The sequence below is a fragment of the Lycorma delicatula genome, chromosome 3, assembly GCF_047948215.1.
Source record: "Lycorma delicatula isolate Av1 chromosome 3, ASM4794821v1, whole genome shotgun sequence".
Lineage (NCBI taxonomy): Eukaryota > Metazoa > Arthropoda > Insecta > Hemiptera > Fulgoridae > Lycorma > Lycorma delicatula.
The window spans coordinates 136932465-136958522 of record NC_134457.1 but is presented as its reverse complement, the minus strand read 5'-3'; the positions used below and the strand labels follow the sequence as shown (position 1 = coordinate 136958522).

The following is a 26058-nucleotide window of genomic DNA, read 5'->3' as shown; positions in this document are numbered from 1 at the left end:
TTAGATTTTAATTGTTCGGTGTTTGTATAAGTTGTGATACATATTTATTTGTCCTTAACGTAATTAATTTACATTTTTATCTTATTGGAAGTTTACGAGTGATAATTTTAATAGGAATTGTTACATTACCGTTATTTTTTAAATCGAACAGATAAACGAATTTGCCGTTATTGCATTCATAGGGTATGATTTAGTAGTAAAATATACCTTTATTGGCGTACGTTTCGATTCTGTTTATAAAAAGTATGGAAAATGTTTAAATCAATTGTTAACGATGTTTACGTGTCATTATACAGCGCACTTGTTTGCGCACACGGGTCGTAAGCTTTTATGCTTCTATTCATTTGATATCGTAAAAGCAGTCGCTAGTCTAATCCTAGTGTTCGTTAGGCCACATAACTTTGTTGAAGCGATCTTTTAACTGGTGGTTTGGTGGGTGGGAAATATTGAATTGCGCTTTATTCGGTTCATTGTTAAATAACGAGCTTTTTTTATATACAGTTCTTGCCACAGTAGGCAAATATCAGTAAGTCTTGTTCAGACGGCCAACTATTCCAGTTAAATTCCATTTAATGGAAACCAAACGACCTAGTAATAAGTTGAAATCGAATTATAGTTAATGTTATTTTACAATTATATAAGTTTGAAACTTGAGTTCTGAAAAAATCAAATAACAGCTAATTAACGATAGTGTTTTTTTCCGTTATCAATAATTTAATGAGATTCAGTGATGATTTTCAGAATTTTTACAATACTGCACTTCTATAACAAAGATACGCGTATGACGAGGAGAAAGAGAAAATATGATTATATTACATTAAGTGAATTATATTTGATGATGCTTGTACTGACTGACATATATCTACTAATTCATTTCACCAACGTGTTGATGCTTGACAACTTATTGTTTCTATTTACTTGTTTTTACTTTTCCAGCCTCACAGTGATAAGATGTATGTTAGGTTCCTATTGTTGTCTTTTTTCCCGTAACGGATGTTTCCGGTAACATATTTCGTTTGTAGAAAATAATTCGTAAGCAAAATACCTGCGTTCGTGTATTCCAAAATTACGGTATTATGCCAGCAAATAACTTATGTAATAGCTGACACGAAATTGTTTTGAAGATTTCGGGTAACCGAGAACGATGGCGTTATAACAAAAGGGAATGCCGAATTATCATTCACCTGGAGTAGGAATTCATGGTTGCAAGGTTCCAAACAAAGTCTGGATAAAAAATTGTTATTTATACATTCATGGAGTTTTGAATTGTCGGTTTAATTTTGTAAACGTGGACTAAAAATTAACCGCTATACATTTTTGGACTCCAGCGATTACCTGCGAAAGGTAAAAAAAATGGCTCGGCGAGAAATTTATTACTGTTTATGTGAATTTCTGTGGCGTCATATAGAAGAAGTATTGTGGAAATCTGTTTCAGTCCATTCTGGAAGATATTGCCGCATTTTGGTCAGTGCAATTAATTACCGATTGGTTTTGTGTACAATCGGTTTTGTGTACATATTAGAAAGTAATATGTATATTACTTTCTAACTATATATACTTTTTTATAAATATATGTCACTTTTAATATACATGATGTAAATATAAAATATATATTTTAAAAAAATAATTTGTTTTAATAAATTCATTTAATTAATTAAAGTAATCATCTATTATTATTTATAAATTAATTATTATATTATTTATTATAATATTAAGATTAAATCCTGGCGGGACGATAACGGAAATATAACTCCGATTAAATGATTATAAACTGCGCTCATTATCATTACTATTTATTATCAAGGTTTCCTATTTAATATTTTTTGCTAATTTTCAGTGGAGTTGGACATATTCGATATTAATAATTTTTTAACTACTTATAAAACATAATATTCGTTCTCGTATCATATTATATTCAAACCCATTTTTAAGTTTGTTTTTTTTTAACTTAGTGGTATATTATTATAATTAGAGAATTACTTCTGGATATTTATTTATTAAAATACACTGTATGTGGCATATCGTTTAAAGGCGGATTCACGCTAGACCAATGGAACAAGAACTACACTTTGATCTTAGCCAAGAGGCCGAGAAGCGAGTGGAATGGAACGCGAACTAATGTAAAAGAAGTCAACGTCAGTACTGTCCTTCGTCCTATTAAATAGAACAAGTCCGAGCGTCCCTTCTTCTGCTGTGAAGCGGCCTTTACATTTATACATTAACACGTGTACGTATATATATATATATATATATATATATATATATATATATATATATATAATATGTAAATAAATATATATATATATATATATATGATGTAACAGTAGAGTTGTGTATGCTCAGCGCTTAAGTTTTAGACTCACTGTGTCTAAAACTTTCTGTGTGTGGTTATGTGGTTGAAATAAATCTCTCGTCGATGTATTATTTTATTCTTGAATATATTAGGATAACTTGTTTGATACATGATATTATGGTTTTATTAGTTTTTGTTAAATATTTTTTTCTTGTCCATCCTAAATAGTAACGGTTCTTTGACTAAGTATATATAAGATTTACATTTGACTTGGATTTTTGCGATTTGTTTTCTATAAAGAAATTATCCTCTCTGAATGCGTGTGTATGTTTGCGCACGTTTTTGCAGAGATATAGTTATTTTCTCACAAGAACCAGAACTACAAAGGCACATACAGAAACTGCAGGTGGCTGAAAGGATAAACCTTAAACAGCCAGGTCATGTTCAGCAAGTTTGTCGTAAAAACAAAAAAAATATTTGTCTGGAGAAGAACTCGAACAGGTTCTTACGTTTTCTTATGTCTTCGAACAGGTAGATAATTACGTATACCTTGGCCAACGGATATCAACTGAGGGTGATACAATTAATGAAGTTAAACGACGAGTTACGCTTCGGTGGCAGACACTCGGGAGACTAATATCATTTTCAAGAACAAACTCCCCTTTTGCCTTAAAAAGAAAGCATCAATGCATCCTGCCAGTCCTTACCTGTGGAAGCGAAACTTGAACATCAACCGTTTAATTATTACAGAAGCTGCGGGTTGCACAAACAAATATGAAACGCTGTATGCTTGGATTTACCAGACAGGTTAGGAAGACCTGAATAAATGAATCAGAGAATAGATGAAAGTTAATGATATCATCATAAAAGTTAAAGAAATAAAATGGCGGTTGGCAAGCGTGTAGCAAGAAGAACCGATGACAGATGAACGAAATTACCACTTAAATGGATATCCCTAGATGTTAAACGCCCACGAAAAAGACAAGACGCGTTGGATTGGTGATATTATCACGTACATTGGACCGAATTGGCAGATCGCACAAGACCGTATTAGTTGAAAATGTGCTGAGAGGCCTTTATCCTGCAGTGGATCGATAATGGCCGAAGTGATGATATGTATATATATGTTAATAAAATACAAATGACCGTGGAACATTTACCAAGAAACCACTGAATGAGACAAATTATCCAGAGGTTAGCTACAAGCCCTCTCACCAGCGAGTGTCTTTCCTACTACCGACGCAGGAGATCGGGGGTGCTTTTTTTCTTCTGTCAAAAAAGGGTGTCAGCAGCATCTAATGTAAATAGTCTATCATCCAATTAACGAATTATGCTGGTTAGTAACTTACGTAAGTTCTCGGAGGATAACCAGATTTTTTAAACATATTTTGGTAGTTATACGTTTGTAAAGCCAAAAAAAAATATTTAATTTATTGTTTTTTTTACGTGCTTTTAAATTAAACTAAAATTTAACTACTATTTATTGCATTTCAAACAATGAATTAATTCAATTTATGTGGATTATTCGAGTTGTGATAAAATGAAATTTTGTGTGCCAGGCGATTTTAGAAGTTATACGCGATTTATTCGTGTATTGAAAGTCTTTTAAAATATTATTAAAAATATCGTATAAGTATAATTAACATGTGAATATATCTGCAGAATAAAAATATCATTTAACCTTTAAATTTTAATATCGGATAGTTCACCTAATAAGCAAAAATAATCGATTGAAAAGACGTTATTTTCTTACTATTAGAATCCACATGTCTTAATCAATATAATCGATATGCGAGTAGTTAGTTACCTTAGAATTATCGTATCTCGGCGCTAACTTGAAGATACCCGGTTTATACAATTCAATCACCTGTGACTCGGAACTATTTCTAGACGTTCTCTTTTGTATATTCGTTACTGCCGAGCGTCAAGAATTTTTGAGGCCATAAATGGGGAAATAAGTTCACAAGTCCGAACTGTAGGGAATGACGAATTGTTTCCTATGAAAAAAATTGAGCGGTTCATATATTATGCGTGGGTGTGCGATCATGGATGGGTTGCTGTCGTGTAGCGGCACACCGCTGAAATTTAGTATACCTTTTGTTCTTTATCACGCTTTGTATTTTTTTCGGTTTCCGCGGTACGATTTTGTATTATGCCGTGAGGTATAAATTTCGCTTACAAAATTTCTTGAAAGCCCCAGAAAATAATTTTTCTTGTAGAAAGACTTGAATCGAATTTTTTGGATTTCGAGGGGAAATCAATATGCCACCGTTGCAAACATGACTTTGCCATGAAAGCTTTCTGGCAATGACGGTTTTTAGTTTCTGGATGTGTGTATTGTGTATATTTCAAATATTTTGTATTTTTTTCTTTTTTGTCAGTTTTTTTAAATTAATTATTTTTGTTACATTATTTTAATTTTTATGGATTTCTTCCAGCTTGACTATTTATTGTGTAACTTGATGATTGCTGTAGTAGAAACTATAAAAAGACTTGTACCAAAAACAACAGTTATGTTAAAGTGGTAATCTCTTTTAAATAGACAAATAATTATTAATAATTAATCTTCAGTATGCATGAAAATCTTTAGAGCCAACGCGTGTAAAATTACCCTATACACCCATATATCACACCCACCATTTTGTCCGGAAGTACGGTTGCAAAAATAGCCTGCGCGTCGTAAATAGATGTTAAGGTTTCCCAATATGATGATGTAATCATTAAATTTTTATATATAATATATATAATTTCTGACAATGACTGTTTTTGTTTTCTGGATGTGCCATTTATTTTTATAATTTTTTCTAATGAATTAGTGTAAACTACAAAAGGATTTCAATGAGTAATTTTTTTTTTTTTATTAAATAATTACACACTATATTTTATTAAACTTCATCCGAATTTTATATATTTCAAAAAGCGGTTTTTAGTTTACTGTACAGAATTAAAATACAAACTGCTTTGTTTTGACTATGAACCTACATCCAATAAAATAAAATGATTTACATAAAACAAAATACTTGGCTAAGAGGTAACTGGTATTAGAAAATTAAACTTATCTGCTAAGTGGAGCCAGACTTATAAGATGTCTTCTTTTGCATTTGTCTCGCATGTAGGCTATTCTTATTAAATCATATTATTATTATTATTTTTATCAATCATTTTCTAGCTATTTTATTGTGACAAGAATAAATTTTATTAACTATAAATTTTCTTATACGAAGATTAAACTGACTAAAGTTGCAAAGATTTGTCATAAATTTACAGAAAATGAACAACTATTTCTTGATCAAATCTGGAATGCGGACAAGACATGAGTGACTTTAAATTGCTGTTGCCATCAACAACAGAATTGAAAGTGTAGGTGCATAGAGTGTAGGATATGAATTTGCCCTTTACATTGTTTTTCGATGATGTTGACTATACTTTCGGATGGAAAAAATTAAATCCATACTTAATTTTTAAAAGAAAACATCTACCGAAAGGTGAAAATTTCCACTCGATATTATCGTACGAGTACAAGAAAAGGGATGGATGAATAATGAATTTGTTCTGGGCTGGATTAAATGCGTCTGGGAGTGTCGACCAGGCACTATGTTGAGGAAATCTTTCATACTTGAAATGGGTGTTACAAGAACAATGATGTAAAGTGAAAACTGATTGCTGGAAAGTGTGATCAGGTTATATGACATCTATTATTGAACTTCTAGATGTCTGTGTAAACCAACTATTTAAAACTGAACTCTGCAAACAGTATTCAAACTGGATGGCTAACACAATATAACTATTTCATCTGGAATAATTAAGAAACCATCATTGATACAGATTTACGGGTGGATTGTTTGGGTTGGTCAGAACCCACCTGATGATTTGATTAAAAAATCGTTCATGAATCTACTGCGTATGATGATATATGTATCTTTATATGATTACGAAGATAATTGCAATTCTGTGGATGACAGAAATTTGATCATTGATGACAGTAATTAAGGTACCTACCATAATTTCTGTGCTTTTTATTTAATTAATTTACTGACATCCAAATAACAAATATTGTTTTATGTTCAGTCTTCCATGTTGATTTTAATAAAATGCAAAAAAAAAATTCTTGTTTAGTTTTTTATTTTTTCAAACATGGGTGCACATGTTATATGAGTTTATACTGTAATAGTGAGACAAATCAATGATATTTTAAGGAAGTAGTATGTATGTATATGTGTTTATAGATAAAGTTATATTTTACATTGTATAAACACACAATGTAATCTCCTTATAATTTTATTTGAAGCTACTTTCTACACTTTTTAACACATTAATATCTTTGTCAAGGAAATTTATTAATTGGCTTAATTAGTATTTGGAAATTTTACCGTTTATGTTAATGTCGTAAATGACATTTAATGAAAGATAAATTGGATAAAAGTTAATTTTGAATGAATAATATATTTGTTTATTACAAAATGAAATATTACATTGATGACACAATAATAAAATTTACTACTGATCATAGTTTTTTTTTTTTTTATTGGCCGATTAAATAAATTTAGTGATTCATTATTGGTGAAAGATCATGTAAAAATATTTAATTAAAAAATAGCAGTCTGTGTATAATTACTGAGTATGGAGTGTGGAGTTGATATAAAATGAATGAAATTGTTATGGAAGCCAGTCAAATAATAATGTGCTGTATAAATAAAAAGGAAACATTGGTGAAAGAATATGGAATTATATTAAATTTTAACAGTATAACTATTATTTATCTATTATAAAGGACTTAATTATGGTTTGGAGCTTAAACAGGATGTGTGTTAAGGGTGTAATCCTTTCTGGCTCTAGGGATATGATACAGTCCGGAATCGCCTATTCAAATTAATGGCCCCTATGGGTCAGGTTGTGGTTATCGTTGGTTTGTGTAAATACAGATCACTTTTATTCATTCATGCTACTTCATATTTTCTGTTTGTACCTATTCATCCAAAACCTATTGAGACTGATGTCATTATTGTTTGCATTATCGCATGGTTTTTTTTTTAACTGTTCATTTTGCTTTACGTTCAGGTTAATTTGAATTAGGTTTTAATAGTATTTTTTTATATGCTTATTATTCTTAGTATAAAATTATTCTGTATATTTAGAAATTATTTTGAAATGCCTTTTGTGTCATTTCAGGGCATATCTTTGTTTATTTTTATTTCATCTATCTTTATTCGTTTTTTTAATGTTTCAACTTATTTTATGTGCCTACACACTTGTGTAGGGCAAGCATAAATACTGTAGTTGCAACAGTACATATTGTTCAGCTAACCTTGTATAGTATATCAATAGATTTTTATTTAATTATTTATTAAAAAGTGTTTAATATTTGTGAATAAGGATGCATATATTCATTTGCTTAAGATTTCAATTAGATTATTTATTTAGAGATGTAATATGGAAGTGCTGTAAAAGTACAAACTAAAAATTATAAGAGCACTACAAGTGCCTTGTGTAATTTGTAGTTATAAACATTTTTCCCATAACATTGTTCTTTTCAGATATTTTCTGCAGAATATTATTTATTCTATTTTGATCAATACTTAATAATACATTATATATAGATCATGCAAGAACAGGTATGTGTGCTACTCAGTAGATAAGAAAATAAAGTGCACTAATATTTGCTTGAATAGATAAAAGTAAACCATAAACCTGATTAGAGATGCGACACAGATATTTAATTATTTAAAAAGAAAAAAAATGTAAGCAGTGAAACTCTAATTTATAGTTAAAATATGTATGGAATAAAACAATATGAATATAAATAACAGTAAAATCATGAACAGTGTGTTGTTCAACTTAAAAGAGGCTCCATAAATTAGTTTAGTCTAAACTAAACTAAATAATATTTATTGGCAAACATTTGCATAATTATTTAGAAGGTATTAAAAATAATGTCCATTCACTTTTATACACTTGTCAACACATTTGACCATGTTCCTGATTACTCTTGCTAGCTGTACTCTGTCTATTTCCTGGATGAGATTGGTGATGTTTGACTTCAATTACAGCAAGGTGTGTGAATTGCTCTTATAAACAATTTTTATATGTAACCCCCACAGAAAGAAGTTTGGACTAGTCAGATCAGGGGATGTTGGTGGCTACAGTACTTTAAAAATGATTCTTCCACTGAAAAAATCTTGTAGCATCTCCATAGTAGAGCGAGCAATATGACAAGTGGCGCTGTCTTGTTGCATCCAGCAGTCACGCTCATCCTCATGCAGTAAGGCTATGAACTGTTGGATAATTAAGGAACTGCTCTTTGTATAATCAGCATTAGTTAGCTCATGGTAAACCTGCATTTGATATGGGTGACATTTGAGCATTCTCCTCATTGCAGTGTAGGCTGAACCTAGTGAAATGTTCCTTACCTGGGTTAATGTACGCAATGATTTATGAGATCTTGTAACTGCTGCTTTTATGTTCTGTAAGACCTGCATCATTAAAACTGACCTGTGTTAGGCATGTTTCTGGTCTTAGCACTGAACCTGTTTCACAATTTTGTAACACTTCTGAATTACACTTTTCACTGGTGCTTCCTCTTCTTATTTCTCCTTGAACTTTTACCTGTTCTTCAACAATTAATCCCATGGTTAATTGTTCATGGTTGAAGAACCGTGTTCTTCAACAATTAATCACATTTTAACAAACAATAACATAGGATTATACAATTTTGTTCAAAAGTCAATGCTCAACACAGATTGGCAATATTCTAATGTACAGGTAATAAACAGTCCTCCCAATTCCAGCTCCAGTCATACCAACATCTGCCACATTATTTTACCCATCTCACATCAATACGTGCATTTTAACAAAAAAAAATGCATTTAATATAAACTACTGAGTGGTAGGTCTCTTTTTAAGTTGAACATCCTGAATAAGTATAAAGAAGAATAAATAGCAATTTAGAAATCATCATTGAAAATTATTTGATAGCAAAATTTTTATGCCTTTTAAATGAAGATGTAAAAAATCGAAGGTTTGTTTTTAGCTAGTATTATTTAAAACCTCACTGAAAGAATACTGTTGATTCTGTAAAAGAATTTCTTTTTATACATGGGAGAATCATTTAAATATGTGGGAAGATTTTGAATAGGTCTGTAATTTATTAAGAACTCATGACAGAAGCATAAAAGCTTTAGCTTTTCATAAGTTAAAGTATGTTAATTGAAATTTAAAAAAAAATATATGTAAATACTTATTTAATGATTTAAAAAAAAAAAATTTTTATAAAATGATTTGCCTTAAAATTATTTCTATTCATATTTTGTTATATAAATTTGATTTCCAGTATTAAGATTTTATTTGTTCTTTAGGAACAGGGTTGTGTAATATACTTTTAGTTTATCTATATTATAATAGTTTTATAAATAATTTAAATTTTATTTCATATAGTTTAACAGTATACATTGTTATTTATGAGTAATTATTTAATTATTATTTATAGTTACTATTTTAATTAGAAATATTTGGTAAATATTTATTATATGAGCCCTTTAAACATACATAATATTGATAATTATGTTAACTTGATATTATAAAACTTATCTTTTTATTATATTTTCTTTTATTAAAACCCTCTTATTCATCATATACTTCTTTGAATAAAGTTATATAAATCTATTTTCAAACCTTCATCATCAGGGGTTTCAAACCCTTTCCAAAAATATCATCATATTTTTGGAGTACTGTTTAAAAATTGGAAAGGAGCAGCTCCTTCTATTTTATTAGTTTTATGGCCAAATAAGCCAACTCAGTTGAAAGGATTTGTAGAATTTTTATTAGTTACCTCTTCATCATTGGTAAAACAAAATGATTTGATTTGAGATAAAATTTAAAAAGTATTTTCAGGTTGTTAAGATGCTGGGATTTAGAACAGAGAGAGCAAAGACTTTTTTTTGTATTCATTAGACACTATGTATTGTGTGTACAGTTATTGCTTGTTCATCAGTTACATTATTGATGATGTGTTGTTCTTAGTTATCCCTGTTAACAGAGTAATTATCTTTGCTCCGTTTTTGATTTTTTTATTAATTCCATTTGATGAAGAATCCAAGAGACCTAAACTGCTTTTCTTAAGATATTATTGATTTGATGATATTTTCCCACATTGTAAATGCCACTAGTAGTATGTACTAAAATTGTACCCAACATTATTTAAGTTTTTTGATGTGTAAAAACATTTTTATTAAATGTGGTTTAAGCCATTGCCACTTATACTTTCAATTCCCAGAATGCCACTCCCCAAAATGTTTCAGGTTTTGCCCTATTGTTGCAGATCATTAGGATTGTAGTTATCTACTTCTTATTTATTGAAAATTAATTTTTCTTTAAGATTGTTTAAACTTATTTTATGATTACTTAAGTTTTTGTATATAATTACTATACTACTGTTTATCATTTCTTTTCAATTTCATTTCTTCTTCAAAGGAATTATTATTTCGGCTACCACTAGTTTTTCTTGTAGTGCGGTCTTACTCTTTGCATCATGGTATTGAGAAAAATTATAATTTTTTTCTTTTTTTTCAGAATGGTGTTGGACCCAAAAACAGGCGGGAGCCATAACGATTACGGTAGTATCAGCTGTGAAAGCTGCCCGGGAACAGGTGCGGGTACGGGGGAGGTGGAGGGAGCCGCCGGGCCAGCAGGCTCAGGTGCTGGACCAGGAATGACCCAGAACGACCTTTATCAGCGGCAACCGCTGTTACCTGTTGAGTCGTGGGCGAGTAAGAATGGCGCAGGAGGTACAGGAGGGGGTGGGGCTATAGGACAGGCTACTCATATACTTACAACTGAATTTTCTGAAGATGATGATGACAAAAGTGATGGACTTAAAAGAAATGTCATCAATGCTAATGGTGTTGTTAGAATTGAAATGCCTACACCACATAGAGAAGAACCACGGTTTCCCAAGGAACAGTTTAAGACTTTTATCGGTAAGTATTTCTTTTTCTTGAGTATGTACTTTTATGTTGTAAATATTTAAGACAGTAGAACTGTTACTGTTTATTACACTAAACGAATTACATAATTTTTTTATGTTTTTAATTTGATATATAACACCTTTAGTGTTTAGTTAAAACATAATTTAACAAAAAGAAAGAGTAAATAATGTATGTAATTAATTATACATTAGAATTACAGAAGTATGCTTAAGGTCGCATTTACCTGATTAATATTTGGCATTGTCATGTTACAAAGTCGTGCCTTGTCTTATGCTATTTATTATAAGATTCCCATTGTGTGTGTGTATTGTTATGTTAAGATCAAAAGATGATTTTTGTTTCACAAACTTTGTGTGTATCATTGATTTAAGAATTAGATAATATTTTAATTAGAAAAAATGCAACGTTTTATTTTATGCAATATTTTCAACTACACTTTGAGCTTTTAAAATTTTAATCAAAAAGTTGTTTAGTTGACAGCAAACATTCGAACTGGACATTTTGGACATTGTTGGAGAAACAGTCAAATTCTTTCTGTTTTTTCAGTACTTCTTTTAGGCCTACCCAGTGAGTGTCCTTTCAAAACCCTTCAGCTTTTCAAAAGCTATTCACACCACTTCCGTATGCTTTTGTCACTTGACAAAACATTCCTACATTTGACTCGTGTATAATTTCTTTGTATGACAGTTACTGATATTATTTCTGTGAACCAGTACATTCAGTGTGCTTTCTCTAGTGGTGACACTATGGTACTGAAGCCCATGTTCAACAGCTTGGCCTGTACAGTAGTTCTAAAGCAACTTCTTTCTGAACTGAGTATGTGTAAAGTAAAACTTGTTGTTGCTTTAAGATTACACACAAAACAGTATTGATTACTGCAAAATAAAAACCATTTGTTCTTCAAATCCCAGAGTTCTTTCTTGGACAACCAATAAAATTTTGCACAATGTTATTATCAAGTAAAGAGATGCAGCAGTACACTATTATAGGACATTCCTAGTAGACGTCCAAGATTTAACATTTTGTTTAAATTTGTAGATAATTTATGGAAATCCTAGATCAGATTTTAATTTAAATGTAAAAAAATTGCAGCTTCATTGTGAGCAAAAAACACTAGTACGTGTATGCCAAGTGATAGAAAAGACATTTACTTGGCCATCAATAAACTGTTACGGCAGGTGAGCAGAGATATCTTTTAGTTATAAAAGTTCATATATGAACAATTGTGATGTTTGCTTTTTATGATTTATGCTCCTGTAATTAATATTTCTTAATAAATCTATTTGTAATGATTAAAACTTTATATTTTTAAGTGAGCTTGGACAAAGTTCCGCATTTTTATGTCATAATCCTTCACCAGTAAGCACTTGAAATTAAAAAGACTAAATTACTTCTTTTATTTAAATAAGTTTTTCTAATAAAGATAACTTTTTTTTAATACATCATGTTTAGATTTTTCTATTTGATTGCAGTTAAAATTATTTGCATTTTTCTTTGTTGTACCTGTGTTGTATATTAACAATGTCTTACAAACAATACTCTGAACTTGTATTGTTATTACTATAAACCTTTTATGATTATTTATTATTTTATAAATAACTAAGTCTGTATTTCAAACTTGTAATTTTTATAAACAAATGGTTAAAAGAAGTTCAGAATTTTTTGAAGTTACAAACCAAATTTTGCAATCAGAAATATACTTGTAATAGTAACTACTTTATTAGAGCCAAATAATAAACAGCCACATTTTATTAGATCAGTATTTAATGCTTATTTGTGATATTTAAAAAATATAACAAATGTTGAAAATCCATTATAAAATATGGTAGGATGTTTTTATTAATAATAATTATTTATATTATATATTATTTATTTTAAAAAAAAAGTATGAAGTTGGCATGAACGTTAAAATAATTGGCAGTTACACCAAGAATTCTATACACCATAATCTAATTTGACCCAATAGTGCACATACTCCATGACTGAATGAACTCTACTTACATTTTTAAACAGAATTAGTCATCTTTTTTGTCTTTTTGCTTTACTTATTAAAATAATTCTTTATTATTAATATTAGCTGGTTTCTTTATAAATAATATATAAATTATATAAATATTACTGTTACATTATCCCTTACATTGTAATATTTGAGATCATAGTAATTATTAAATGTTGATGGATGTGAGTAACGTAGGTTGTAAATGTGCTTAACTGTTATTACAAGTCGTACAACTCTGTATTTTATTTTATAATGCTTTACATCTATTCTCAAGATAATTTTTATTAAAGAATTAACTTGTATAATTTGTCTGGCAGTGGTGTCAAGAGTTTCCCTGAGTGTACGAGAGATGTGACTAAGAGTTTACTAGCGGTGAGCATTATGCTATTCCTCCTGCTTTTCATAGAGTTCATCTACAGTCTCCTTTCTAATTTTTTCTCGTATTTCTACAATGTAGTAATCTTGAACTTAATTTGAAGAAGTACTGTTAATAATCTATTCTCACTTGTTATTGAATTAATGAATAAATGTATTATTTTTTTTAATCTGTGTTTGATACCAGCAGATTTTCTTTGAACATGATAGGTCTCATTGCTTATATTATCTTTAAGGTCTTTTGTTTTATTATCATACTTGTAGCTCATTCATTATATTGTAGTTCATTATTTTGTCATACATGTACTTCAGACTGTCAGGACAAGTTTGCAATGCAAGAATTACTTGGGTATAAAACTCAGAAAATAATTTAGGCTGCAATGTAGTTTTTTTTTTTTTTAATATAGCAGTACAGTAAAATGGAGTTTGGTTGTATTTAAATTAGGAGCAAATTTTGGAATGCTTTCTGGTTCATACACTTTATTTTTATTGAGTTTTTACAAAAACAGTGTCATACCGTACTACCGTTTCCATTTATATTTTTATAAATGTATTTCTCTTTATGCTGGTTTGAAGTAGAATTTTTGTTTTGTGAATCAAGGTAGAATATAACTTGAAGTTATACCAAAGTAAAATATACTATTAACTTTAAAATAAAAAATAAAAAACTTTAAAATAATGAAAAACATAACCATATAGCAGTTCTATTTAATTTCATTATATGTATTTAATTTAATTTCATTATTTTTTTGTACCATGCTTTTTTATTCTTTTCTTTTTTATCACCTGATATTATCAGAACTGAATACACAATTTGCTAGTTTTGTAGGTAATATAGGATGAGCAACATAAAACCGAACCCATAACATAACTGCTGCAAAATCGGTAGATTATGTTGGAATGAAATTTTATGAATGATACAGATAAATTAAATAAGAAAAACATAAAACATCATTTAAATTTTGCTTTTATTTACCTTATTGTTACAAAAGATGTTCAAAATGACCACCCTGGGCATCGATGCACTTTGGTGCTCAACTGATCATATTGAGGGTCGTCTAATACAAAGCCTTGTTGTCAATTGCTTTGATTTCTTGTTGAATGTTCACATTCAGTTCATCAATATTGTGGGGAGAGACGCATAAACTCTGTCCTTTAAGTAGCCTCAAAGAAAAAAATTGCAAGTAAACAACTCTGGAGAATGTGGAGGCCACTGTCCTCTGCTGACAGTTCATTCATTTGTGAAAGTTCATAAACGTGATTCAGTGATGAATTTTCATTATAAATTAATTCCACATAGAATTCTTTGAAGATTGTGAGGTAAGCTGTGCATTGACAGCCTGATCTAAAAATATTGGTCCCAGTATTACCGGAAACGACACACAAAATACCAATTTTCTCATCGTGAAGTGGAGACTCAAATATCATGAGGATTCCTCGCCATCCAATACCTGGTGTTCTGCATTAACATGGCCGGATAGATGAAACGATGCCTCATCTGACGTGAAATATGACATTGGGTCTATCTGTCCACCAACAATGTTTTTGAGAAGCCAGTTGCAACAATCTAGTCGTTTCTGTTTGTCTGTCTCCTTCAGTTGTTGCACACTTGTAACGCGGTATGATTTCAATTTTAATTCATAAAGAGTTTTACGACAAGATATATATTTAACACCAGATTGTGGGAATAACTTGCATAGTGATTTTGTTTGGATGGCAGTTATTCCCCTTTCAATATTGGCAATGGACTGTTCAGTTCTAACGGAAGGTTGCCTATTTGGTTTTGCATTTGAAACTGAACCTGTTGTACTCCATTTTTTAAATAAATTGTGTATCCCAACCCCATAGGGGGAAGACACCCACCTTGTGACGTTACTGGTCATCACACCCCCACCCCTCCGTTTCGATCCCTGAGGGGCTTTACCGGAGGTCGTCTAACTGATTACATCTCACAGTCATCAATCAGGCCTTGGTCGGGATGCCACCGATGAAAATGTCTCGGCAGACATTTGAATCAGTAAAATTCAAATCAAATTTTGCCTTTAAATAGGCCCTCAAACGGACATCTTCACATCCAACCTAACATGATTCCCTCAAACTAACTAATCGAAATCGCGGAAGTGCGAACTCCGCGCCTAGTCCAGATTTGACAACACCGTTCGTGACTGTGAATGACTCGGAAAACGAACGAGTTGAAAGGTAAATCAGTGCTACACTCATACCAATCAAAATTATGTCTTACGCAACATAGAAATTCAGACCTACACCCAAATAAGTCGACCAATTTAGGTCATCTAATAAGGGGAACGTAACTTCATTCCGGTCCGCGCAGGAGCCGGGAACAAACCCCGCACCTCCACCCGGTCCCATCATGAAGTCTTGCGTGGCATTACCAAGTCACGATCGGGACCGCCACCGGCGGAACGAAGCCACGCCCCGCTCGCACGGGCTACCGTACCCCGGCGGTGCGTCCACCCCTAGCGGTGGACCCAAATCGAATCGCAAAAAACACCAATATAACCGTGGCACGATGCCAATGCGCCTACCTCCAACCAATCCAATGCCTAGGCCGGAACCCTAGCCACCAGAGCTCCTACCACGATTGAGTACCTAGATTAAACACTCTCTGCAGACCTACACACTGCAAGGACGCAAAGAAAATCAGCCACTATAGACCACTCCTCATGGATCATCCAATTAATACGGAGATCCAGAAAGGGATGTATTCTCTCAAGTTCCCGAACAGCTTGTGAATGTTCAACCTCGTATCGGGGTCAGACGTAGAGGACGTGGTCCACTGTATAATCAATCCCATAATCCGGGCATTGACTCGAATTCACCAAACAAATCCTAGCCAAACTCGTAGCCACCATGCCTGGAGAGAAACCACACTCTGCCCGTTGTGATATACCAATTGGGCGAGATCGATTCAATCATACCTAAATCAGATACTATAGGAAATATACAATGTACCATGCGTGTAGCGACCTGTGGGGGATTCATCCCACCTGACCTGCCAAGACGCAAGACCCCGATCTTCAATTTCCTGCTTTTGTTCTGATGTCAATAGATTATTTACCTTGGAAATGTAGCATTCCTTATGCTCATTAGCTAAGATATCTATTGGTCTGACTCCCGCTATAATACAGACTGCCTCCTGTGAGACTGTTCTATACCTGCCTATAACAGCCAGCAAGAGGAGTTGCTGGGCTTGCAAAATGTCCGTGCAGTACCTAAAAGCCATGTGGTAAGCCCAACAGGTGCAGCATACAGCATAATGGCTTCACTGACACCTTTGTGAAGGATGCGTATGGTACGGTAATTCAACCATCAATCGTGATGAATGACTATATGAATTCCATAAAAAGCATCAGCGGCCTTTTTTGCCACATACTGTAGATATTCCTTAACCGAAAATTTTCATCAGGGATAACACCCAGGTACTTTTGAGTCATAATGTACTGAATGGGGAGACCAGCCATCCGAACCCCGTTTCGTCGGGAAGCATCCAGTCGGCCTTTAAGCAACATCATTGTTGTTTTCTCTGTGCTGAAAATCATCTTATGTTGGAGACTCCATAGTCAGAGTGTCTCACAAGCATGAGCAGCTCGGAACTGTATCTCATTATGCGAATCCCCTTCAATCAGTAGCAATGTGTTGTCAGCATAAATAATGACACGACAACCACATGGTAACCTTAAATGCAACATGGAATTGAATTCTATGATCCAAAGAAGGGGACTCAGAATACTGCCCTGGGAGCATCCTTTAGTTAAGGTCTTATGAACCTCCAGCTGCCATCACGCAGGGAAATGGTCTGATGGCTGAAATAACTTGAGACAACTTCAAATAGTATATGCTACTGTGCTGGAATACAGGCATTCAGACATTTTTCTACAAATACTTGACGTGATTCTTCAAGCAATCCATAACGAATATAGGCCTCAACTATAGCTATCCTCTCCTGTCATTAAAGTGATAATGATTAAAATATCAACGCTGACTAAATATAATTTTTTACTTTTGTCTTAAACTGTTATTATTATTTTCAAAGTCATTTTTATATGACAGTATAAGTATGAGAATAAAAAGTAGTTTCATTTATAAGTGGAGATTACTGAGCTGCTTCTTAAGTTAGTTGTGCATTTATAACTTCTGTATGACAATTAATTTCACTGTCTATGTTAATTTCACTCCAATTTCCATATATGTATGCAGTATGTTTATGAGTGGTGCACATTCATTTTGTTCTCAGAGTGGCTTACTTTTTTTATTGAATTTAAAAATTATCTTTTCTAAATCTAAATAAAAGTGAAATTCTGTTCTTTGATTTAAGTGCATAAGATAGTAATAAAACAGTGAGGAAATAAAGTAAGTTTTTGAAATTAATTATTATGAATTAACAATAAACTATCTGTTCATAACAAAATTTCTGCTAGATGTTGATAAGAAATTTCTGTTTGAGATGCATTTGATAGTAAAAATATTTTACATAAATTTGATAGTTAATGCAAGACAATGTAAAGGAAAGCAGAGTTTTTAAAATCTGTGGCAAGAAATAAAATAAAAGTAATGAAATATGTTTGTGTGGAAGTTGATTATTAATAAAATCAGAGAGCATGGTTTTAAAAGTTGAGAAATATTTTTTTTAATTTAGGTTGTAAAATTACAAAAAAATGGGTTAAGTGAGGAAGATATCAAAAGCAGACTAGTATAAACAATGAAACCTTTGATGTAGAAAGGGAAATCTGCTGGTATCAAACATAGATTAAATGAATGAAATTACCTTCTTTCAATAATGTAAATAATAATTATATACATTGATTATTCAAAATAAATAAATGAAAAAAAAATTGTGCATGTGAAGTCTGTAGAATATTTAAGACCACAGTAATAGCAGTTAAATAATTAATTTATTTTACGTTTTTGTTTGTGTGAGCAAATGAATTTTGTGACCTGTGAAAAATTTTAAGCCAGTTGGAATTTAAACCAGAACCTTCTGAATCAAAGGAAGTGAAACTTAATAATAAAAATAAAATTCCTTTACATATGCAACAATTCTGAAGTATAATAACCAAAAAACAGAATGTAAGGTATTAACATAGTAAATGCAATCTATGATGTTTCTTGTATAATTTTTTTACTGCAATACATTCAAGTGATAGATTTTAGACCCCTTTTAACTTTTCTTATGTATGTTACAATTTCTGTATTAGAAATGGTATTCAGCAATAAAAAATTGTAGTTAGAAGCTTGAAAGGTAAGGCATGCATAATTGGGTGTTTTGTCTGTGATATTTCAAATATTTATTCTCTATTTTCTTGTTTAAAAAAAAAATTGAAGACTAAAAACATACATGTATTACTGAGTACAGTATAGGAATAATATCTCCTAAAAATTAAGGAGAAAGAATTTTTTTAATATTTCTTCAGAATTTGATTTGTTTTTATAAAAGCAAAATATGATCATAAGTCCAGAATGACAAATGTCGAAATTTTTAAAATGGTATCATAATGTTAGAAATTTGATAAAAAAAAGTTAAAAGATAACAGTTTCAAGATAAATTAGGGGGAAAAGAAGCCTGCAATAAAATCTCACTAGAAGAGAAAGTAGTGTATGATTTTTATATTAAGACACCTGAAGTCATTTAATTTATTAATGGGAGGTCAGTGAAGTACAGAAAAAAAAACAATGGAAACATAAAATCATCTTGTGCAGTTTACATTTTTGTAATTTAGCTAGCAAGAAACTGTATGTCATTAAAATTAAATTGTAATCATTATGTAATATATTTTAAAATGATTTTGTTTGTTTCTTGCAGCATTTCTTATCTGTTCTGTAAATTTTGTTCTAACGACAACATCATTGGCACTAGTTCATGAAAGAGTACCGGACAGGGATTTGTATGGACCGTTACCAGATACATTTCTTGATAATGTACCGACTGCTTCATGGGCACTTGATGTATCAGAAATATTAATTATGATCTCGACAACAGTTACATTTGGGGTTTTAGTGCTTCACAGGCATAGGTAAACTATTTATTCTTTTAAATTTAAAATCATAGTTGTTTTATTTATATAGAATGATTAGAGAAGGACTTAAATTTGAAAGCATTGAAATATTTATTGAATTGGTTCAGGTGTTATTTTATAGCAAAGGAAATCATACGATGTACTTGGAGAAAAGTTTTTTGAAAGATCAAGCAAGTTACATACCATTGCTGATATGGCAAATATCATCATACCTGAAATCAATATTTTGCTAGAATGCAATTTAACATAACTGACATTACTTTGGTAACTTTTTATTTTTTTTTGTCAGAAGAGGGAAAATCTTTTATATGCAACATGTGCTCTCAAAACCCATAGTAGTGTGTCTCTCCCATGTGGGCCTACCCATTAAAACCCCATCCCACTCTACAGCATGAGATGCCAGACCCACCTTACATTACGTGGTGCTACCCAAAAGTTGGGGGAATTTGAATTTCGCACGCGAACCATTGCTGGTACGACCTGCTGCCACTAGTTGTGGCTAACAGTACTCTTTGTGAATCAGTGTTCCAATAACTGTGACGGTGAGAGGCTGCATTGTTGACTTTCGTGCAGTTGTGTAACATTGTGTTTTACTGCTTCGGCGAAGTTCTAAATGGCAGATTTTAAAGAGCAAAGAACCTGCATCAAATTTTGCTTAAAAAACTGGTGCAAGAAATCCATCGCATGCTTGTGGAAGAATTTGGTGACAATGCTATGAGTAAAAGTAAAACTTTTTTGTGGTACAAACGATTCAAAGATGGACGAATGACAGTCAATGACGATGAGCGTTCAGGAAGATCATCAACAAGCGCAACACCGGGAAACATTGCGAAAGTGCAAGAGGCTATTGTTGCAGATCGTAGACAAACAATCCATGATGTTTGTGCAATCGTACAAATGTCATATGGGTCCGTGCAACGCATCTTGTCGGACAATTTGAACATGAGACGCATTGCTGCAAAATTCATACCGAGCCTGTTGAACAGCGACCAGAAACAAAATCGCGTAGCTATCTGTAGTGAATTGAAAAATTCAGCAAGAGATGACCCTAACTTCATCTCCAACATCATAACTGGTGATGAGGCATGGGTGTACAGGTATGATCCTAAAACTAAGCAGCAGTCGTCGCAGTGGAAGTCACCAAGTTCACCGTGGCCAAAAAAAGCACGCCAAGTTCGCAGCAACATGAAGTCCATGATGATTGTTTTTTTTGACATCAAAGGCATTATCCATAAGGAATTTGTTCCTCTTGGTCAAACTGTCAATGGGATGTTCTATTGTGAAGTTTTGAAGCGGTTACGTGAAAGCATTAGGTGCAAACGTTCAGATCTGTGGGGTAACAACAGCTGGGTTCTGCACCATGACAACATGCCCACGCACACATCGCTAGCCGTTTGGAATTTCTTGGCTTCCAAAAAGACGGTAGTGATAACCCACTCACCCTATTCACCTGAGCTTGCCCCGTGCGACTTTTTTCTCTTTGTGAAAATAAAATTTCAATTAAAAGGCCGTCATTTTAACACAATTGAGGAGATTCAGGAAGAAACACAGAACGTGCTTCGAACACTTACACCTGCAGACTTCCAGGGATGCTTGGAATCATGGGAAAAAGCTGGGATCACTGTACCAATGCCCAAGGAGATTACTTTGAAGGAGACAGTGAAAATTATAAGTTATGGTAAGCTATTTTATTTTTATGGTAAAATTCCCTGAACCTTTGGGTAGCACCTCATATTATCACAGCACCCCATGCGTCTTGCCTCCATCCGTGCCTCCAATGCTGGCCTCATGCCTCAAACAGACATTTTTTCTTCTTTTTTAACTTTGACTTCTTGGACCCAGGAACCTACCGTAAGGGTAGGCTTACCATACATCTGGGATTAACCCGAACAGTCCTACTTTTTTAGTGCTGTCCAGGGTTGCAAAAATGTCTGGAATTTTAGAATTTTATGACTGGCAAGGATTTTTTTAATCTAGAACTGTATGTTCAACATTGCATTTTTAAGCATTCTCTTATGAGCATGCATCTCTGAGCCAACCTTGGAGCAAGTGCTGATGTCGATTTTGATGGAGGCGTGGCTACTGGTCTTGCCACAACATTTTACTTAGTCATTTGGCAGTACAACAGGGGCAGTGTGTTTATGTTGTTTTCATGTGTGAAGTAACTCGTCTACATGTTTTTGATCATTTTATCTATTCGTTTTTTGTCTCATCGTTTAGCAATGGGCAAAAGAAAATGTGTATTTAATGTTAATCTGCAACAGGAATACAAATTTTTGAAATTGTGTAATGACAGTAACTACTGAAAAGAAGTGGAAAACCAATTTTAAGGTGTTTTAAAAACTGTTTTTTCATATTGCAATATTTCTAAAATGGTTGAGTTTGCAATATCTTTGCCTGGGACATCTGCTTCAGTTGAGAGAGTTTTTTCAATGACGGGGAATATTTGGTCTACAAAAAGGGGTAGACTTTCAGTATCTACTGTTAAACATCTGCAAAATTCAAAATTAATTCAAAACTTCCTTGTGAGTTTTATGATGTAATTAAAACAAACAAATCAGTTCTGAAAAAAGTCATGTCTAATGAAAAATACAACTGAATAAATAAAGTTTAATGTTTCAGTAAACTGTTTAAGATGTTTAAGTAATTTCAAAACTATTTTCCTGAGTTGGACCCAAAAAAATATGGTAAGCCTTTAAGGGAGACTCAGAGAGAATCACCACTCGGTTACTTTTGTAACTGGACTGGTGATCCCATTTTTGAGCACTGACCTAGCTTAATGGATCAGATTTAATAATAGCAGCTGTTGTATGTTGTGATATTGAGGAAATGTCATAATGTGTGGTAGTGTTTAGTGCATCATCTTGTTGGAAGTGAAAGCAACCTTTTTACTTAACAGTGGTTGGGAATTGTAATTTACCCATTTGAACAAAGGCAATTTTTTCAACCATATGTATACATATATATACTGCAAAATAGCTGGTCATATACTATAACTTCGTTTAAAGGAACGTAATCAAATTCTGCCATTCACAGGCATTCTGGAGATATTCACAAGATTTACTCCAAATTAAATTATAAATCACTGGCATGGTCCTTATCATATTCGGTGTAAAATTTACACTTACATTATGAATTCTGTTCTGCAAGACCAAAACACAGCTACCAAGCTCCATACTTGCAATATAACAATTTTGAACTGCAGGCATCCCGTTTTCATAATGAAGAAATTTGGTATTCTACTTCTGTATGTATCAAACTTGTTTTATTATAAAGTGAAATCGCAATGTATTCAGTTAGTTGTCATGTTAAGTATCTATTGGTTTTCAAAGATGTAAATGATATTTTTATTCGGAATTATGTTATTTACTGGAATCTTTTTTTCTGTATGCATCCTCTCAATTCACAGAAAAAAGGATACATACTCCAAAATCTCCAGTCATATAAAATTGTATGAATACTTTCAGTGATCACATCGAATTTATAATTTTATGATGATACAGTAGTATCAAAAAAGTAGTTTTTTATGGTTTGAATGAATAATTTGTAATTAAAAAGTTAAAGTTGAGTGTATTTAATTATGATTATGCATTTTTTTTAGCAGTACCTCAACAGTGATTAGATTTTTTTCTTTTTTTAATACATTAATCATTTCTGTATTTTTCTTTACAGCATTTTAAACTTTTATGCATATTTAGAAAGGATGTAATCATTTAGTAACTAATCTGTTGTTTGTTGTTTTAGATGGATTGTTTTTCGTCGTGTATTCCTGATGTTATCAATTTTATATTTGATGCGCTCGATTACAATGTATGTTACTGTTTTGCCAATGTCTAGTAATACTTATTATTGCTCACCGAAAGCGAATACGACTAGTGTTCTTATTGTTGCCCAGAGAGTCTTCCAACTTATCTCTGGATTTGGTCTCTCTATTAATGGAAAGCATACATATTGTGGTGACTACATTTATAGTGGCCATACTGTTATTCTTGTTATTTGTTACCTTATTATATCAGAATGTAAGTACTGTGTTGGAATTTTTTTAGTATTATTCTGTCTTGACTGTGTGTGAACCATAAATTTAAGATTTAAGAACTTTTTTTTTAACTTAATATAATATATTTTTATTACTTTTTTTTTTTTTAATTCTGATTTCACTATTATACTTTTTCATTTCATAGAAATGGCAAATTATACAACCAATGTTTACCCTATTGAAAAAGATTTTTGAACTTTATGTATTGGTGTTCTTGATACCAATGAAGTTTTGTGGGTTGCAACTAGTTCAAGCAGTTTTTTTTTAGTTCACATTTTATTATATATTTACAATTTCTTTTATATCATCTTTATTACAAGATATTATTACAAGATAATAATTACAAGATATATTTTTTAATTATTATTTTTATGGAATAGATTAAAAAAGAATTTAGAAATTGTTATTAAAAGAATGAGGTTGGTAGAAATAATTGATAGCATTTATCTGATTTAGTAGAAATGCTTGAAATAGATTGGATTACGAAAAATTAAAAGTGTATTTTACAAGTAAATCAATATATTTCTTGACTATTTATTTAAAAACATGATTTTTGTGTTCCTAACTGTAAATTTCTTCTTTTAAGATTTTTTCATTGTTGCTGCATCTGTTATTATTTTTCTGTACATTATCTTCATTATAGGATTTCCTTTTGGATGTTAAAAAGGATTAAAACTGTAAAATCTTTAAATAATGCCACACACTTTTATGAAACTTTATGAGATTTTTATAAATTCAAAAAATAATTACTATTGTAATTGCTTTTAGAATTAATTAAGACTTTTTTACAGTACTGTTTTGATAGATCTTGCCTTAAAATTTTTGCTTACTTTGTAAGTTAATATTTAGTAGATGAAAACAAGTTATTAATTTTCATCTCTCTCTCTCTCTCATATATATATATATATGTGTGTGTGTGTGTGTGTGTGTGTGTGTGTGTGTGTGTGTGTGTGTGTTCAGTGCAGTGGAACTCAGCGATATATACTTCATTTTAAATTCAAAGCACCTTTGATAGCACACCCACATATACACATACCTCTATATTTGACTCTTTAAGTATTAAATTCAGCAACTAAACTACATCTGTAAGACCAAGCACGCATAATAAATTCTATCAGCCTTTTCCAATCATTTCCATTGTGTAGATTAATTACCTGTTCCCCCGTTAGGACACTATTGCCCAGTTTAGAATTTCTTATATAATTTATCACCTTCTGATAAAATGTGATATATCTTCTTCCACCATCTATTGCATAATGTGCATAAACACTGACCACCCTCCCTACCTGAACCTTTATTTAATTTCCATATTGCACTCTGCATTCTAATTATTACCAACATTTTGCTTCTGTTAAATTTACCAGTAAAATAATGAACGTCAAGTACATGATCCAGATGATGGTAAATATTATGAAACAATGACTTTTCCACACGCACCATCCATTTCTCCCTTAAATCCTAGTTCATACATTCATTCACACTATTCAGTTGTACATTCCAATCACATGCACCATCCATACCCTCGCTAATCTCACAGCCATACCTTTCCGTCATTGACTTCCACAACTTATACCATCTGATATTGTACTCGATAACTGTAATAGCATGTTTACGTGGCCAATGATCTTCTTTGAAGTTTAATATCTTTATAGTATATTTACAATTCTTACAAAAGTAAAGTGAAATAAATTAATCTTATCCATTTCCAAGTATATTACATAATTAGGAGTGGACTGCGACAACCAGAGTAACTTTTTAATAAAAAATCTTAACAAAACTTCTAATTCATCTAACATATACTAATTCCAAAACTGTTACCACCTCGTTACTGCTTCAGAAACGTCCCATTTATTTGTCACCGGTATTTCATTATTAGCCAAAAACCTGCCTCATATTATTCAAACTATATTTGGCTACTGATACCTGACAGCAAAGAAGTGAAAGTAATGCCCAAGTATTTGTATCTATTGACTACCTCGATTTGCTCATTTCCCCAAAACCATCTTTCACATCTCACTAACTGACCCCCTTTCCTGAAAACCATAATCTTTATTTTCTCCATATTAATTATTAATCCCCATTTTCACAGTATTTTTTTTAGATTGTTAATCATCATTATCTGAAGCAGTCTTAGCAAGGACCCCACTAGTGTTAGATCATCGGCATACAACGATCCTTTAATATTAAGATCATCGATCCAAACACCCTCTCTGATGCAGTCCATAACATCATTGATAAACAATGAGAACAAAGCAAGTGACAATAAACATCCCTGTTTTAAGCCACTAAATGTACTAAACCCATCAGTTAAACCCTCAGAACACCACACAAATCCACGC

The 26058-nt window shown here is 31.9% G+C and overlaps 1 protein-coding gene across 6 annotated transcripts in view; it reads left to right on the top strand.

The window, feature by feature from the left end:
- Positions 1 to 26058, top strand: part of LOC142322036 (phosphatidylcholine:ceramide cholinephosphotransferase 2-like) — a 294648-nt gene that overhangs the window by 250841 nt on the left and 17749 nt on the right. For all 6 annotated transcript variants that reach the window (XM_075360642.1, XM_075360640.1, XM_075360641.1 and 3 more), the window contains 3 exons: positions 10859 to 11265; positions 19470 to 19680; positions 23428 to 23702. In XM_075360642.1, coding sequence (XP_075216757.1) covers positions 10860 to 11265; positions 19470 to 19680; positions 23428 to 23702 — 892 coding nt within the window. In that variant the 5' untranslated portion in view covers position 10859. The remainder of the gene's footprint in view (positions 1 to 10858; positions 11266 to 19469; positions 19681 to 23427; positions 23703 to 26058) is intronic.